Raw genomic sequence first — 14,719 nt, 5'->3', positions numbered from 1 at the left:
CTTTGAGCGCTGCCAATCTTTTAAGTACCTCTTCTTTATCTATTTTTATCTTATCCAATATTGCTACTACCTCCTCCTTTACTGACGCAATGGCTGCAGTAGTGAAGACGGATGTGAAGTATTCATTTAGTACCTCAAGCCATGCCCTCTGCCTCCACAATAAGATTTTTTTTGTTCCTAATCGGTCCCACGCTTTCTTTGACTACCTTTTACTATTTATATGTTTATAAGAGACATTTGGGTTCCCTTTTATGTTAGCCACTAATCTATTCTCATATTCTCTCTTTGCTCCCCTTATTCCTTTTTTTAGATCTCCTCTGTACTTTCTGTATTCAGCCTGGTTCTCTTACTGTATTATGAACCTTACATTTGTCATAAGCCTCTTTTTCTGTTTCATTTTAATTTCTCTATCTTTAGTTGTCCATGGAACTAAATTTGGATGCCCTTTCTTTCCCCTTCATAGGGATGTGTCTACTCTGTACCCAAACCAACTCCTCTTTGAAGGCCTCCCATTGTTCAGTTACTGTTTTGCCTACCAATTTTTGATTTGAATCCACCCGGACAAGATCCATTTTTAACTCACTGAAATTTCCCCATCTCCAGTTAAGCATTTTCACATTTGATTGTTCCTCGTCCTTTCCATAACTATTCTAAACCTAATGATATTATGATCATTGATCCCTAAATGCTCCCCCACTGAAACATGCTCCCACTTCATTCCCCAGATCAAGATCCAGCATAGTTTCCTTCCTGGTTGGGCTGGAAACACACTGTTCCAGAAAATTTTCTTGAACACGCTTCAGAAATTCGTCCCTTCTTTGTCTTTACACCATTATTATCGCAGTCTATTTTGGGGTAATTGAAGTCCCCCATTATCACTACTCTATAGTTCTTGCATCTTTCTGTAATTTGCCTGCAAATTTGCTCCTCTGTCTCTTTCCCACTATTTGGTGGCCAATAGTATACATCCAGTGGTGTAATAGCTCCTCTATTGTTCCTTAATTCTAACCAAATAGATTCTGTCTTTGACCCCTCAACTACATCATCACTTTCCAGTGCTATAATCGTTTCTTTGATCAATACTGCCACCCCACCCTCCTTTCTTTCTTTCGTTATCTTTCATGAATACCTTGTAGCCAAGAACATTAAGTACCCAATCCTCCCCTTCTTTGACCCAGGTCTCTGTTATTGCCACTATATCACAGTCCCATGTGTCGACTTGAGCCCGCAGCTCACCAGCCTTATTAGCCACGCAATGTGCATTTATGCACATGCACTCCAAACTTAGACTGCCTCACATTTGCCCCGTGTCTGATCCCTCCTATTTCTGAACTATTCTTTACTCTAGTGCTACTTGTCCTCTGTGTACCTTGTTTCTCCTCTCTAATATTTCATCCTGGTGCCCATCCCCCTGCCAAATTAGTTTAAATCCTCTCCCACAGCACTAGTTAACCTCTCCGTAAGGATATTGGTCCTAGCTCTGCTGAGGTGCAACCCGTCCATCTTGAACACATCCCTCCTGGTCCCAATGCCCCGGGAATCCGAACCCTCCTGCACCATTACTCCAGCCATCATCACCAGGTATAATTCAGAGTACATAACATAAGAACATAAGAAATAGGAGCAGGAGTGGGCTATATGGCCCTTTGAGCCTGCTCCGCCATTCAATCAGATCATGGCTGATCTTCTACCTCAACTCCACTTTCCTGCCCGATCCCCATATCTCTTGATTCCCCTTAAATCCAAAAATCTATCTATCTCAGCCCTGAATATACTCAACGACTGAGCATCCACAGCCCTCTGGGCTAGAGAATTCCAAAGATTCACAACCCTCCTGAGTGAAGAAATTCCTCCTCATCTCAGTCTTAAATGGCCGACCCCTTATCCTGCGACTTTGCCCTCTAGTTCTAGATTTTCCAGCCCAGGGGAAACAACCTCTCAGCATCTGCCCTCTCAAGCACCCTCAAAATCTTACATGTTTCAGTGAGATCACCTCTCATTCTTCTAAACTCCAGAGAGTATAGGCCCATTCTACTCAGCCTCTCCTCATAGGATAATCCTCTCATCCCAGGAATTAATCTAGTGAACCTCTATTGCTCTGCCTCTAAGGCAAGTATATCCTTTCTTAGATGAGGAGACCAAAACTGTGCGCAGTACTCCAGGTGAGGTCTCACCAAAGCCCTGTACAATTGTAGTAAGACTTCCTTACTCTTATACTCCAACCCCCTTGCAATAAAGGCCAACATGCTATTTGCTTTCCTAATTGCCTGCTGTACCTGCATGCTAACTTTTTGTGTTTCTTGTATCAGGACACCCAAGTCTCTCTGAACACCAATATTTAACAGTTTCTCACCATTTAAAAAATATTCTGTTTTTCTATTCATTCTACCAAAGTGAATAACCTCACATTTCCCCACATTATACTCCATCTGCCACCACCTTTCCCACTCACTTAACCTGTCTATATCCCTTTGCAGACTCTTTGTGTCCTCCTCACTGCTTACTTTCCCACCTAGCTTTGTGGGTGGTTTGCTAGTCAGCAAACTTGGATGCATTACACTCGGTCACTTCATCCAAGTCATTAATATAGATTGTAAATAGCTGAGGGCCAAGCACTGATCCTTGCGGCACTCCACTAGTTACAGCCTGCCAGCCTGAAAATGACCCATTTATCCCTACTCTCTGTTTTGTGTCTGTTAACCAATCCTCTATGCATGCTAATATGTTACCCCCAATCCCATGAGCCCTTATTGAATGCTTTTTGAAAATTCAAATATATCACATCCACTGGTTCCCCTTTATCTACCCTGCTAGTTACATCCTCAAAAAACACCAATAAATTTGTCAATCACTATTTCCCTTTCATAAAACCATGTTGACTCTGCCTCATGGAAAGTATGTGGACAAGGACAAGTCTAACCAACAGTGCCGCTCACAACAAAATCCGGCCCAGTATTGTCTCTCTATAACCATCGGAATTTAGTGTCATTGTGTGGCATTTAGAAACGATGTAATATTACAATACACGTGTAGACAACATGAAAACAAAGGCGGTGACAGCTATGGGAGAAATGGGACTCTTTAAATGGCAGCAGTAGTTTATTTCATTAATTTTTCATTAGTAACACTTAAAATCTATGACTCATTTGGTGCTTAATCTTCTAGGAATATTATAATCACTTTCTTCCAGCTTATTATTGCTTATTGTCTTAAAAACATAGAAACATAGAAAATAGGAGCAAGAGTAGGCCATTCGGCCCTTCGGGCCTGCTCCACCATTCAAAATGATCATGGCTGATCGTCTAACTCAATACCCTGTTCCCACTTTTTCCCCATATCCCTTGATCCCTTTAGCATTAAGAAATATATCTATCTCCTTCTTGAATACATCTAATGACTTGGCCTCCATTGCCTTCTATGGTAGAGACTTCCACAGGTTCACCACCCTCTGAGTGAAGAAATTTCTCCTCATCTCGGTTCTAAATGGCATACCCCGTATCCTGAGACTGTGACCCCTGGTTCTGGATTCCCCAGCCATCGGGAACATCCTCCCTGCATCTAGTTTGTCTAGTACTGTTAGAATTTTATATGTTTCGATGCGATCACCTCTCATTCTTCTAAACTCTAGTGACCCAATCTCTCCTCATATGTCAGTCCTGCCATCCCAGGAATCAGTCTGGTAAACCTTCGTTGCACTCCCTCCATGGCAAAGACATCCTTCCTCAGATAAGGAGATCAAAACTGCACACAATACTCCAGATGTGGTCTCACCAAGGCCCTGTTTAACTGCAGTAAGACATCACTGCTCCTGTACTCAAATCGTCTTGCAATGAACGCCAACATACCATTCGCCTTCCTAACTGCTTGCTGCACCTGAATGCTTGCTTTCAGCGACTGGTGTACAAGGACACCCAGGTCTCGTTGCGCCTCCCCTTTTCCCAATCTATCACCATTCAGATAATAATCTGCCTTTCTGTTTTTACAACCAATGTGGATAACCTCACATTTATCCACGTTATACTGCATCTGCCATGTTCTTGCCCACTCACCCAACTTGTCTAAATCACATTGGAGCCTCTTTGCATCCTCCTCACAGCTCACATTCCACACCAGCTTTGTGTCGTCTGCAAACTTTGAAATGTTACATTTAGTTCCCTCATCCAAATCATTGATATATATTGTGAATAGCTGGGGCCCAAGCACTGATCCCTGCGGTACCCCACTAGTCACTGCCTGCCACCCGGAAAAAGACCCATTTATTCCTATCCTCTGTTTCCTGTCTGTCAACCAATTCTCAATCCATGCCAGTATATTCCCCCCGATCCCATGTGCTTTAATTTTGCACACTAACCTCTTGTGTGGGACCTTATCAAAAGCCTTCTGAAAATCCAAGTACACCATATTCACTGGTTCTCCCCTATCTATTCTACTAGTTACATCCTCAAAAAACTCCAGTAGATTTGTTAAGCATGATTTCCCTTTCATAAATCCATGCTGACTTTGTCCAATCCCGTTAATGCCCTCCAAGTGTTCTGTTATCATATCCTTTATAATAGACTCTAGCATTTTCCCCACTACTGATGTTAGGCTAACTGGTCTGTAATTCCCTGTTTTTTCTCTCCCTCCTTTTTTAAATAGTGGGGTTACATTTGCCACCCTCCAATCTGTAGGAACTGTTCCAGAGTCTATAGAATTTTGGAAGATGATCACCAATGCCTCCACTATTTCCAGGGCCACTTCCTTTAGTACTCTGGGATGTAGATTATCAGGCCCTGGAGATTTGCCAGCCTTTAGCCCCATTAATTTCCCTAGCATTATTTTTTTTACTAATACTGATTTCCTTCAGTTCCTCCTTGTCACTAGACCCTTGGTTCTCTAACATTTCTGGCAGGTTATTTGTGTCCTCCTTTGTGAAGACAGAACCAAAATTGTTCTGCCATTTCTTTGTTCCCCATTATAATTTCCTCCATTTCTGACTGTAAGAGACCTGCACTAATCTTCTACACTAGTCTTCACTAATCTTTTTCTCTTGACATATTTATAGAAACTTTTACAGTTAGTTTTTATGTTCCCTGCTAGTTTACTCTCATGCTCTATTTTTCCCCTCTGAATCAATCTCTTTGTCCTCCTTTGCTGAATTCTGAACTGCTCCCAATCCTCAGGCTTGCTGCTTTTTCTGGCAATTTTATATGTCTCCTCTTTGGATCTAATACTATCCCTAATTTCTTTTGTAAGCCACGGTTGAGCCACCTTTCCTGTTTTATTTTTGCACCAGACAGGAATGAATAATTGTTGTAATTCCTGCACACGTTCTTTAAATATTAGCCATTGCCTATCCACCCTCATCCCTTTTAGTAAAGTTCCCCAATCTATCCTAGCCAACTCACACCTCATACTTTCGTAATTTCCCTTGTTTAGATTCAGGACTCTAGTTTCGGATTCAACTACTTCACTCTCCACCTTAATGAGGAATTCTATCATGTTATGTTCGCTCTTCCCTAAGGGACCCCACACAACAAGATTGTTAATTAATCCTTTCTCATTGCACAATACCCAGTCTAGGATCGCCTGTTCTCTAGTTGGTTCCTCAACATATTGGTCTAGAAAACCATCACATACACACTCCAGGAATTCCTCACCGGGTATAATTCAGAGTATTGCTCACCAGGTATAATTCAGAGTATTGCTCACCAGGTATAATTCAGAGTATTGCTCACCAGGTATAATTCAGAGTATTGCTCACCAGGTATAATTCAGAGCATTGCTCACCAGGTATAATTCAGAGCATTGCTCACCAGGTATAATTCAGAGCATTGCTCACCAGGTATAATTCAGAGTATTGCTCACCAGGTATAATTCAGAGCATTGCTCACCAGGTATAATTCAGAGCATTGCTCACCAGGTATAATTCAGAGCATTGCTCACCAGGTATAATTCAGAGCATTGCTCACCAGGTATAATTCAGAGCATTGCTCACCAGGTATAATTCAGAGCATTGCTCACCAGGTATAATTCAGAGTATTGCTCACCAGGTATAATTCAGAGCATTGCTCACCAGGTATAATTCAGAGCATTGCTCACCAGGTATAATTCAGAGTATTGCTCACCAGGTATAATTCAGAGCATTGCTCACCAGGTATAATTCAGAGCATTGCTCACCAGGTATAATTCAGAGCATTGCTCACCAGGTATAATTCAGAGCATTGCTCACCAGGTATAATTCAGAGCATTGCTCACCAGGTATAATTCAGAGCATTGCTCACCAGGTATAATTCAGAGCATTGCTCACCAGGTATAATTCAGAGCATTGCTCACCAGGTATAATTCAGAGCATTGCTCACCAGGTATAATTCAGAGCATTGCTCACCAGGTATAATTCAGAGCATTGCTCACCAGGTATAATTCAGAGCATTGCTCACCAGGTATAATTCAGAGCATTGCTCACCAGGTATAATTCAGAGCATTGCTCACCAGGTATAATTCAGAGCATTGCTCACCAGGTATAATTCAGAGCATTGCTCACCAGGTATAATTCAGAGCATTGCTCACCAGGTATAATTCAGAGCTTCTTCAGTTGATGCAAGACCTGGTAGAATTTTAGAACTTTTACTTTTGTATATGTAGTCTGATTTATTTAAAGAGAATATTCCAGCATGAGGCTGTGAAGTACATTAATCTCAAATATTTATCTGTGAAGACAGCTTTGTGAATAATTTACGTTTGTAAGTGATACAGTGAGCTAGAATGCTACCTCCTCTCCTGGGGAACTTGGGTTTCAATCCCTCTCAAACAGATAGGATCAAAACCTTCCTCTGACGAACAATGAGGATTAAGTGAAATATTTTTTTTTGTCTAATTTTTTTCCATGCTACCCCTCCCATTTTCTTTCCTATGATGATTGGCTAAAGAACCAGCGGGCAGATGAGGAGAAATGTTTTTAATGCAGCGAGTTGTTATGATCTGAAATGCACTGCCTGAAAGGATGGTGGAAGCAAATTCAGTAGTAACTTTCAAAAGGGAATTGGATAAATACCAGAAAAGGAAAAATGTTCAGGGCAATGGGGAGAGAGCATGTAGGTGGGACTAATTGGATAGCTCTTTCAAAGAGCTGGCACAGGCACGATGGGCCAAATGGCCTCCTGTGCCATATGATTCCATGTAATGTAGTTGCAAAAAGAACAAACAAGCTCTTGGCATACCAAGTGGTTTATCAAAGCCTTCTCAACATCAAGATGTGTCACTGCCTTGCAGCACACTGTAGATGTGTTACCCTTCACCTTGTATAGAAATGGGGATCGTATCTCATCTTTTACCATGGCCGGTTTGCTGTTTTTTGGACATTTCTCTTGCCGACTGGGGTTTCATGATGGACAATGTAAATAGTTGATCAGCCATGACTCAGTGTGTATCACTCTCGCCTCTGAGTCAGAAGGTTGTGGGTTTGTGTCCCATTCCAGAGATTTGAGTACAAAATCTAGGCTTACACCCCATGTAAATGGGATCATTTACATCCACTGTGGTGGTATTCGAAGAACAACTGGGGAGTTTTCCCCAGTGTCCTGGGCCAGTATTTATCCCTCAACCAACATCACTAAAACAGATTATCTGGTCATATATCTCATTGCTGTTTGTGGGACCTTGCTGTTCACAAATTGGCTGCTGCGTTTCCTGCATTACAACAGTGACTACACTTCAAAAGTACTTCATTGGTTGTAAAGTGCTTCGGGATGTCCTGAGGTCGTGAAAGGTGCTATATAAATGCAAGTTCTTTCTTGCTATATATCCAGGAATATTAAAGACCATGTGGTAAATTTTGTGAGAGATCGCATGTAGCCAGTGCATGTTGGAAAATCACATTAACTGGTTTTTTAAAAAGTTCCCTATAGTGTCTTTCTAATGTCTGAGGTTTCTGTGTTCCAGGAGGAAATCTTTTAGGACCATCACCTTTGATCAATTTAAGAATGCCCTTGAAGAGCTTGCACAGAAGCGATTTAAAGGGAAGATCGAGGAGGAAGCAATCCAGGAGATTTACAAGTTAATTGAAGGGAAATCACCCCTCATTTCAGGAGTAACGGTATGCCAAGAGCTTGTTTGTTCTTTTTGCGACTACATTACATAAGCTTTCTTCTGCTATACAACAGGCAGTGTCCAATTTTAAGCGGGAGTACCCAGCTTTTGAATAAAGAATTGCCCGTGCTCTCCTTGTACAGGGGGAGTTTAGCAGCAATTATTGAGATACAGAAGTTATTTTAATAGCAGATCAATGTATGATGAAGGGATTTCACCGTGTTTATTTTGGTTGAATGTGTTTGGTTGAATGTATTAAAATCCCTGCCACTTTCAGGTTTAGCAGAAAGTGATGACGACAGATTTCATCCCAACAGGAGGCAGTTTTCATCCAAAAAAAAGTCGAAAGATGAAGTTGGTCACTTCTTGTTTGAATTTTTTTTTCATTATTTATTCTCGGGATGTGGGCGTTGCTGGCAAGGCTGGCATTTATTACCCATCCCTAGTTGCCCATGAGAAAGTGGTGTCGGGTCTGCTCGAGCAGTTTTGTACAACTGAGTGACTTGTTAGATCACTTCAGAGGGCAGTTAAGAGTCAACCACATTGGCATGGGACTGGAGTCACATATAGGGCAGACCGGGTAAGGGCGGCAGGTTTCCTTCCCTAAAGGATATTAGTGAACTAGTTGGGTTTTTACCACAATCTGACAGCTTCTTTGACACTTTTACTGATTCCAGATTTTTTAAAAGCTGAATGCAATTCTCAAACTGCCATGGTGGGATTTAAACTCACATTCTCTAGAGTATTAGTCCAGGCCTCTGGTTTACTCGTCCAGTAACATAACCACTATAATACCACTACTTGAGCCCATAATCCAGGCTGACACTTCAGTGTAGTAGTGAGGGAGTGCTGCACTGTCGGAGGTGCCGTCGTTCAGAAATGATGTTAAACTGGGGCCCCGTCTACCTGTTCAGATGGACGTAAAAGCTCCCATGAAACTCTTTGAAGATCAGTGGTCATTTATCTCTTTGCTGTTTGTGGGACGTTGCTGTGCATAAATCAGCTGCTTTGCTTGCCTGCATAACAACAGTGACCACGCTTCAAAAAGTAATTAATTAGCTGTGAAATGCTTCGGGACGTCCTGAGGACATGAAAGTCTCTATATAAATGCAAGTTCTTTCTTTGTCTATTTGCACCGGTCAAAAGTGCAAAACACTTGGGTTAAAGTGCCGGGTTCATTAATGTTCCAGCTCAAGCTGCCTACACTGTCGTCGTTCAGTAGCTAATATTCAGCTGGTTGCCACAACAGATGTAGGAACACACTCTGGGGTCTAGACTAAAGTTACCAAAAAAGCTAATTAATGCTCTGCAAGCAGGATCCTTTGTAAACCTTGTGATGCCTGTTTGGAGGCACAGTTCAGTAAGGTGTTCTATTATTGTACAGAGATCTGTTCACACATACTGAATGCTGAAGAGCCAATGGGACAGTTAGCTGTTTGTGAACATCAAACACAAAGAAGAACTTGCATTTATATAGCACTTTTCACGACCTCAGGACATCCCAAAGCGCTTTGTTTTTATTCATTCATGGGATGTGGGCGTCTCTGGCGAGGCCGGCATTTATTGCCCATCCCTAATTGCCCTTGAGAAGGTGGTGGTGAGCCGCCTTCTTGAACCGCTGCAGTCCGTGTGGTGAAGGTTCTCCCACAGTGCTGTTAGGAAGGGAGTTCCAGGATTTTGACCCAGCGACGATGGAAATATATCGCCGTTCCTCCAAGTCGGGATGGTGTGTGACTTTACAGCCAATGAAGTACTTTTGAAGTGTAGGTACTGTTATAATATGGGAAACACGGAAGCCACTTTGCGCACAGCAAGGTCCCACAAACAGCAATGAGATAATGGCCAGATAATCTGTTTTAGTGGTGTTGGTTGCGGGATAAATATTGGCCAGGAGACCAGGGAGAACTCTAATATCAGCATGGGATCTTTTACATCTACCTGAGAGGGCAGACAGGGCCTCAGTTTAATGTCTCATCCAAAAGAGGCACCTCCGACAGTACAGCATTCTCTCGGTACTGCAGTGAAGTGCCAGCCTAAATTTTGTGCTCAAGTGCCTGGAGTGGGGCTTGAACCCACAACCCTCTGACTCAGAGGCGAGAGTGCTACCCACTGAGCCGCAGCTGACGTGCTGTATCACTGCTGCAGTAGCCTACATTAGTTTCCTTAAAAACTTTGCACAAAAAAAAGTTCTTTTTTTAAGTATAATGTTGCTTCTATTGCTTTCTCTGCAGAAAACTGTGCTATCTCCCACATTAACACGACTTACAGACACCTCAAAATTCACTGGTTCCCACAAAGAAAGGTTTGATCAGTGCGGGAAAGGCAAAGGAAGAGCGGGCAGAGAGTATCTCGTTCATGATACTGGCTACGTGGCAGGATACAAACACGCCGGCACATACGACCAGAAAGTAAAAGGAACTAAACACGATTAAGTTTTTTTTTCAAACAAACTCACCACCTCCATCGGGAATGTATCTACTCCCAAGACTGCCTTGGCTGAAAGAATCAAAAGTAGGAACCTAAATCATTGTGTTCATTTCAACATATTTCTAGTCGGTTAGAAAAATCATTGGCACTTGTTTTAGAAAATTGGTAAAGTGCAGCCAGTCATTAATGCCTCCAACTGTAAATATAGAAAGACCCCCCCCCCCACCCCAATCCGTGGCCAGTTGTGAAAATCTTTGACGCTTTTGAATGATTCTTGCTGATATAGTATAGGCATTACTGATGGTCATTAATACCCAGATCAGAGGGTATCTAGTGGACATCTTCAGATACTTCAATATCACAAACATTTGGACCATTTCATTGTGGTGAATTATTGGATGGATTCCAACCAATTGTTATGTGTTAAGAACCAGAACATCTGCTAGGTACAGGAGCATTGCTCTTTCCCCACATGACAAGGTGACCCTTCCGACAGCAATTGATGAGGGGAAGATGGGACAGAGAAAAATGGCCAAGTACTCTGATGTTTCACAAATGCTCTTTGAAAGGTGATGAAGAACCATGAAACCATCACGTGAGACTGAGCTCTCACTCCAAACTCTGATCGGAGAAGTAGACGTAGGAAAGATACCAACATGGAAGAGGCATGGAAGTGTTGGTCTCAACATGTCCAGGTGCAGATATATGTCCTCTTTGGTTGCCTTGTCATGCAAAATGCCGTTCAAACCTGGGTGTTCAGAAGGAAAAGAGAGATTTTATCACCACCAAATGGTCTTCTCATTGGGGAAAATGCACTATTACAAAGAGACTGTTGGTGAGAAAGTGTCTGCATACATCGAGCTGGCAACGCATAGTTCTCCAATACTGATTTAACCACTGCGCGCCTTAAAGATATGCTCAATGGAAGTGAGACAAGACTCTTTGACCGAGCTGCCCCAAATGGCATGTTGCCCGCCAAAAAAAACTTCAGTAAGATCAAAAGTGACAATCGTCACCATCAACCGTTTGAAGAAAGTAGGATTGGAACTAGCGGCGGCAGCAAGTGAGCTTGAGGAAGGTCACCCGCAGACGCCAGAGAAAAGAACAGCAGCTGACTGAAGAATTTCTGGCCGTCAGCCTCAGGCTGAAGTGGTTGATGAGGAACCTTGGACAATCTGAAGATAAGGACCAGTCCAGTGGCATAGAAAACAATGAGGGTGATACAGATGACTCACACCCTCAACAGCATCACCAGCCTGCCGATATCCTGCTACCTTTCTGCCACTGAGGTGAATGGGATGAAAGACTTCAACAGTTTTGATGATTCTCAGGCAGATGTTGGAAGGCTTAAGTTGAAAGAAAATAAAAGCTGAGGAATGATGCCTCCGCATCCTTGTACAAGTGAAAATGACCACGGTCTGGAAAAACTGGGTGTTCATCGTGTTTCAAAACAACTAATGTCCTGTAGATCCACAAGTAAAATACAGGAACTGTATTTCTCCTTTTCCCCAGGCCCAGTTCAGTTCTGGTTACAACGATGTAGAGTCTGTAAAGTGGTCATACTGAAATTGATTGTAATTCTGCTTCTAAAAATTGCATGGTTGGCTCTAGTTCTATGGGCCTCAGATAGGCATCCACAACCAGTGGTTCTCTTAAAGGGAGTAGAATGCATTACAGCCATTATATATGTGATAGCGGTGGATGTTGTACCACACATCCTTGCTTCATCCCCCCCCACTTAAATGAGGAATTGGAAACTGGCATATGGTCACCTCCTTTGTTCCTGGCACACTGCGACTTCATTTCATTCCACTTTTATTGCATTCAGGTAAACCTGCCTTCTACCCTTCCACTGAGAGCTGTTTTACCTTGGAGTTGCTCAGTGAATTATTCTCTTTTGCACGCTTCGGAAGATTGATTCTGCACTTTATGGAATGCCCCTGCTGTAGTTGCAAAAACAATGAATGAAAGCTTTGGCCGAGCCCCTTCTGGATGCTTCTGATGTCTCCCCAGTGCACAGGCAAATCCCAGCTTGTAAATGAGGTATCGAGAGGAACAATGCATGAAGACTTGTGGATGTGAAGATTTTGATTGATGTTATCATTAACGTAGAAACCAGCAGAGGAAACATGGCAATAATTTCAATGTTTTATACAACGTAGGTTGGTTCAAGCCTAAACAGCAGACCAGTTGGCTTCTATGCTTTGTGAACTGCTCATGATACGAAGCAAATGGACAAACAGCATTGTTCAGCAGCTGGAATGAGTGTCATGATGACACAGAGGTCGCAGGAGCCGACTAAACATTCCATCACTGACAATGTGGGAGCACTCTTAATTTAACCTCCTTTAATTGACATTTAATACTGCAAATAAGGTTACGCTTTCTGGTGCAGGTCCAAAGATTTTGAGTATTTGTTAAAATGAAATTCAATGTCTTTCTGCTAAAATGAGCTCGATATTTTCTTCCCAAGTTTTCTACTTCCTGTTTATATCTTGGCCCTCGTTTTTTTCTCGCCTCCCTCCCCCTCCCCCATGGCCTCCATCTTCTATGAAGGAGAGGTTCAATCGGTGGACTTCTCCGCAATTGGTACTTATTCCTCCAACAGTTGTCTGATAGGAGTCAAATGTCTCATGGCGCAAGTGCAGGTTTGCACTGCCTTGGAGGTACGACAGTCTTAAGAACTGGTTAAACTTGTACTTACTGTGGCAGGTAGGCCTGGAGCTCCATTTGATTGAGTAATGACGGGTCTATGGTGCTAACATTGTAATAAATACCACTGCAATTTTTGTGGTACTCAAAAGAAAATCCAGCACCAAAGGGAAAAGAATGAAGTGCACAGAAATATAAAGCTCCAGATGTGTTGTGACACATTGTAAAAGGCTTCAAAGATTGTTCTGCAGCGGTGGTTTATGTTGAAATTAAATACCTCAAATGATATGTAAATAGCTGATCTAAGCATCTACAGACCTGCTGTGGGCTGTAACTGCATCAAAATATCCAAACTGTGATAATCCACAACACTGATTATTGCTGCGTTAAAATTGACTTGTTTATCGTTAATTGTATCAAACTCTAAAATTACAATTATAATGCTTTGTCACCTTACAAATCCTAACTCCAACCTGTATATAAATAGACAGTTCCTGCCGCGAGCTTTACTATAGGGTACAGTTTCTACTTCACAGCTCAGTTAATTGCTGCTTCTTTGCTGCCAACTAAGGCAAATAGGACATTACTCGGTGAGCTGAGATTGCAGTTCTGCTGAATTAGGGGCAGCTTCTGCCATTGGCCCAATTTGCACTGTTGACACACCCAGATTTAAGTTTCTGTTTTATTACAATTCTGAAACTCTAATCGTGACTAATTCTTGATGCAAATCAAGACTTGTAGCCAAAATGCCTTCCATTGCACGCAATGCCTGAATGCATTGGTTCCAATCTCACCCGAAGCCAAGCACTTTAATCCCTCCTTCACAAAACTGTAATGGAAAGGACGCATGGTCTGATGGTCAAGAGGGTTAGAAGCAAGTTACGGGTGTCATGAATAGTTCTCTCTCCATAGATTTACACTCTTATTTTTCTAGATTGCTAGCTCCATTTGTATATCAGAAGCTGCCAAATGATGTCACTAAGAAGTACATCGTAAACTCTGACTGACTAAATTTTGTAAGAATGGAAATGAAATAAAATTCTATTTGCAAAACTACTAGGGTGCTATGTAATTTATTTTCATGAATCCCAACGGTGATATCACCATGATTTTGGTCTGATATTTCAAAAGCGAATAAATATTATTACTTGTTATATTTGTATGGCTTTACTTGCTCCCCTCAATTTTACTAGCTTTTTAAAAAACAATCTTACCGCTGGTCTTATAAGAAAATATAGGCAAAATCCCCATTGTAATTTTAACCTGTTTTGTTGTAACATTTGCTCAGTAGGGTTCCTCATGCTATTCTGGAGATTTAGTAGTTTAGTGCATCTTGGTATAAATCTGAGAGTATGTTTTACAGGATGCCATTTAATAGTTAGCCACCTCCTTCACCATTAAACTTACCTTTGACTCTTCTAATTGCTAGGTGACAATAATAGCCTCACCAGCGTTCAGCCCCAGCTGCCTTCACAGGCTTCGAGCCTCCTGCAAATAGTGCGAGATTTTTAAAAAAATACTGGTCGGCAACACTTCCAATCAGTTTGCGGCAAAGTTTATGTTTTATTTAAAG

General features: G+C 42.0%; 1 protein-coding gene across 5 annotated transcripts in view; it reads left to right on the top strand.

Annotated features, from left to right (window-relative positions):
- The window catches only part of LOC137335272 (tubulin polymerization-promoting protein), a 52,041-nt gene extending 37,839 nt beyond the window's left edge, over positions 1–14,202 (top strand). For all 5 annotated transcript variants that reach the window (XM_068000575.1, XM_068000583.1, XM_068000567.1 and 2 more), the window contains 2 exons: positions 7,921–8,074; positions 10,299–14,202. In XM_068000575.1, the coding sequence (XP_067856676.1) occupies positions 7,921–8,074; positions 10,299–10,499 (355 nt within the window). In that variant the 3' untranslated portion in view covers positions 10,500–14,202. The remainder of the gene's footprint in view (positions 1–7,920; positions 8,075–10,298) is intronic.
- Positions 14,203–14,719: the final 517 nt, after the last annotated feature.

This window comes from Heptranchias perlo, chromosome 2, assembly GCF_035084215.1.
Source record: "Heptranchias perlo isolate sHepPer1 chromosome 2, sHepPer1.hap1, whole genome shotgun sequence".
Taxonomy (NCBI): Eukaryota; Metazoa; Chordata; class Chondrichthyes; order Hexanchiformes; family Hexanchidae; genus Heptranchias; species Heptranchias perlo.
Note: the sequence above shows the minus strand (reverse complement) of the source record. Positions and strands in the feature narration are given on the sequence as shown.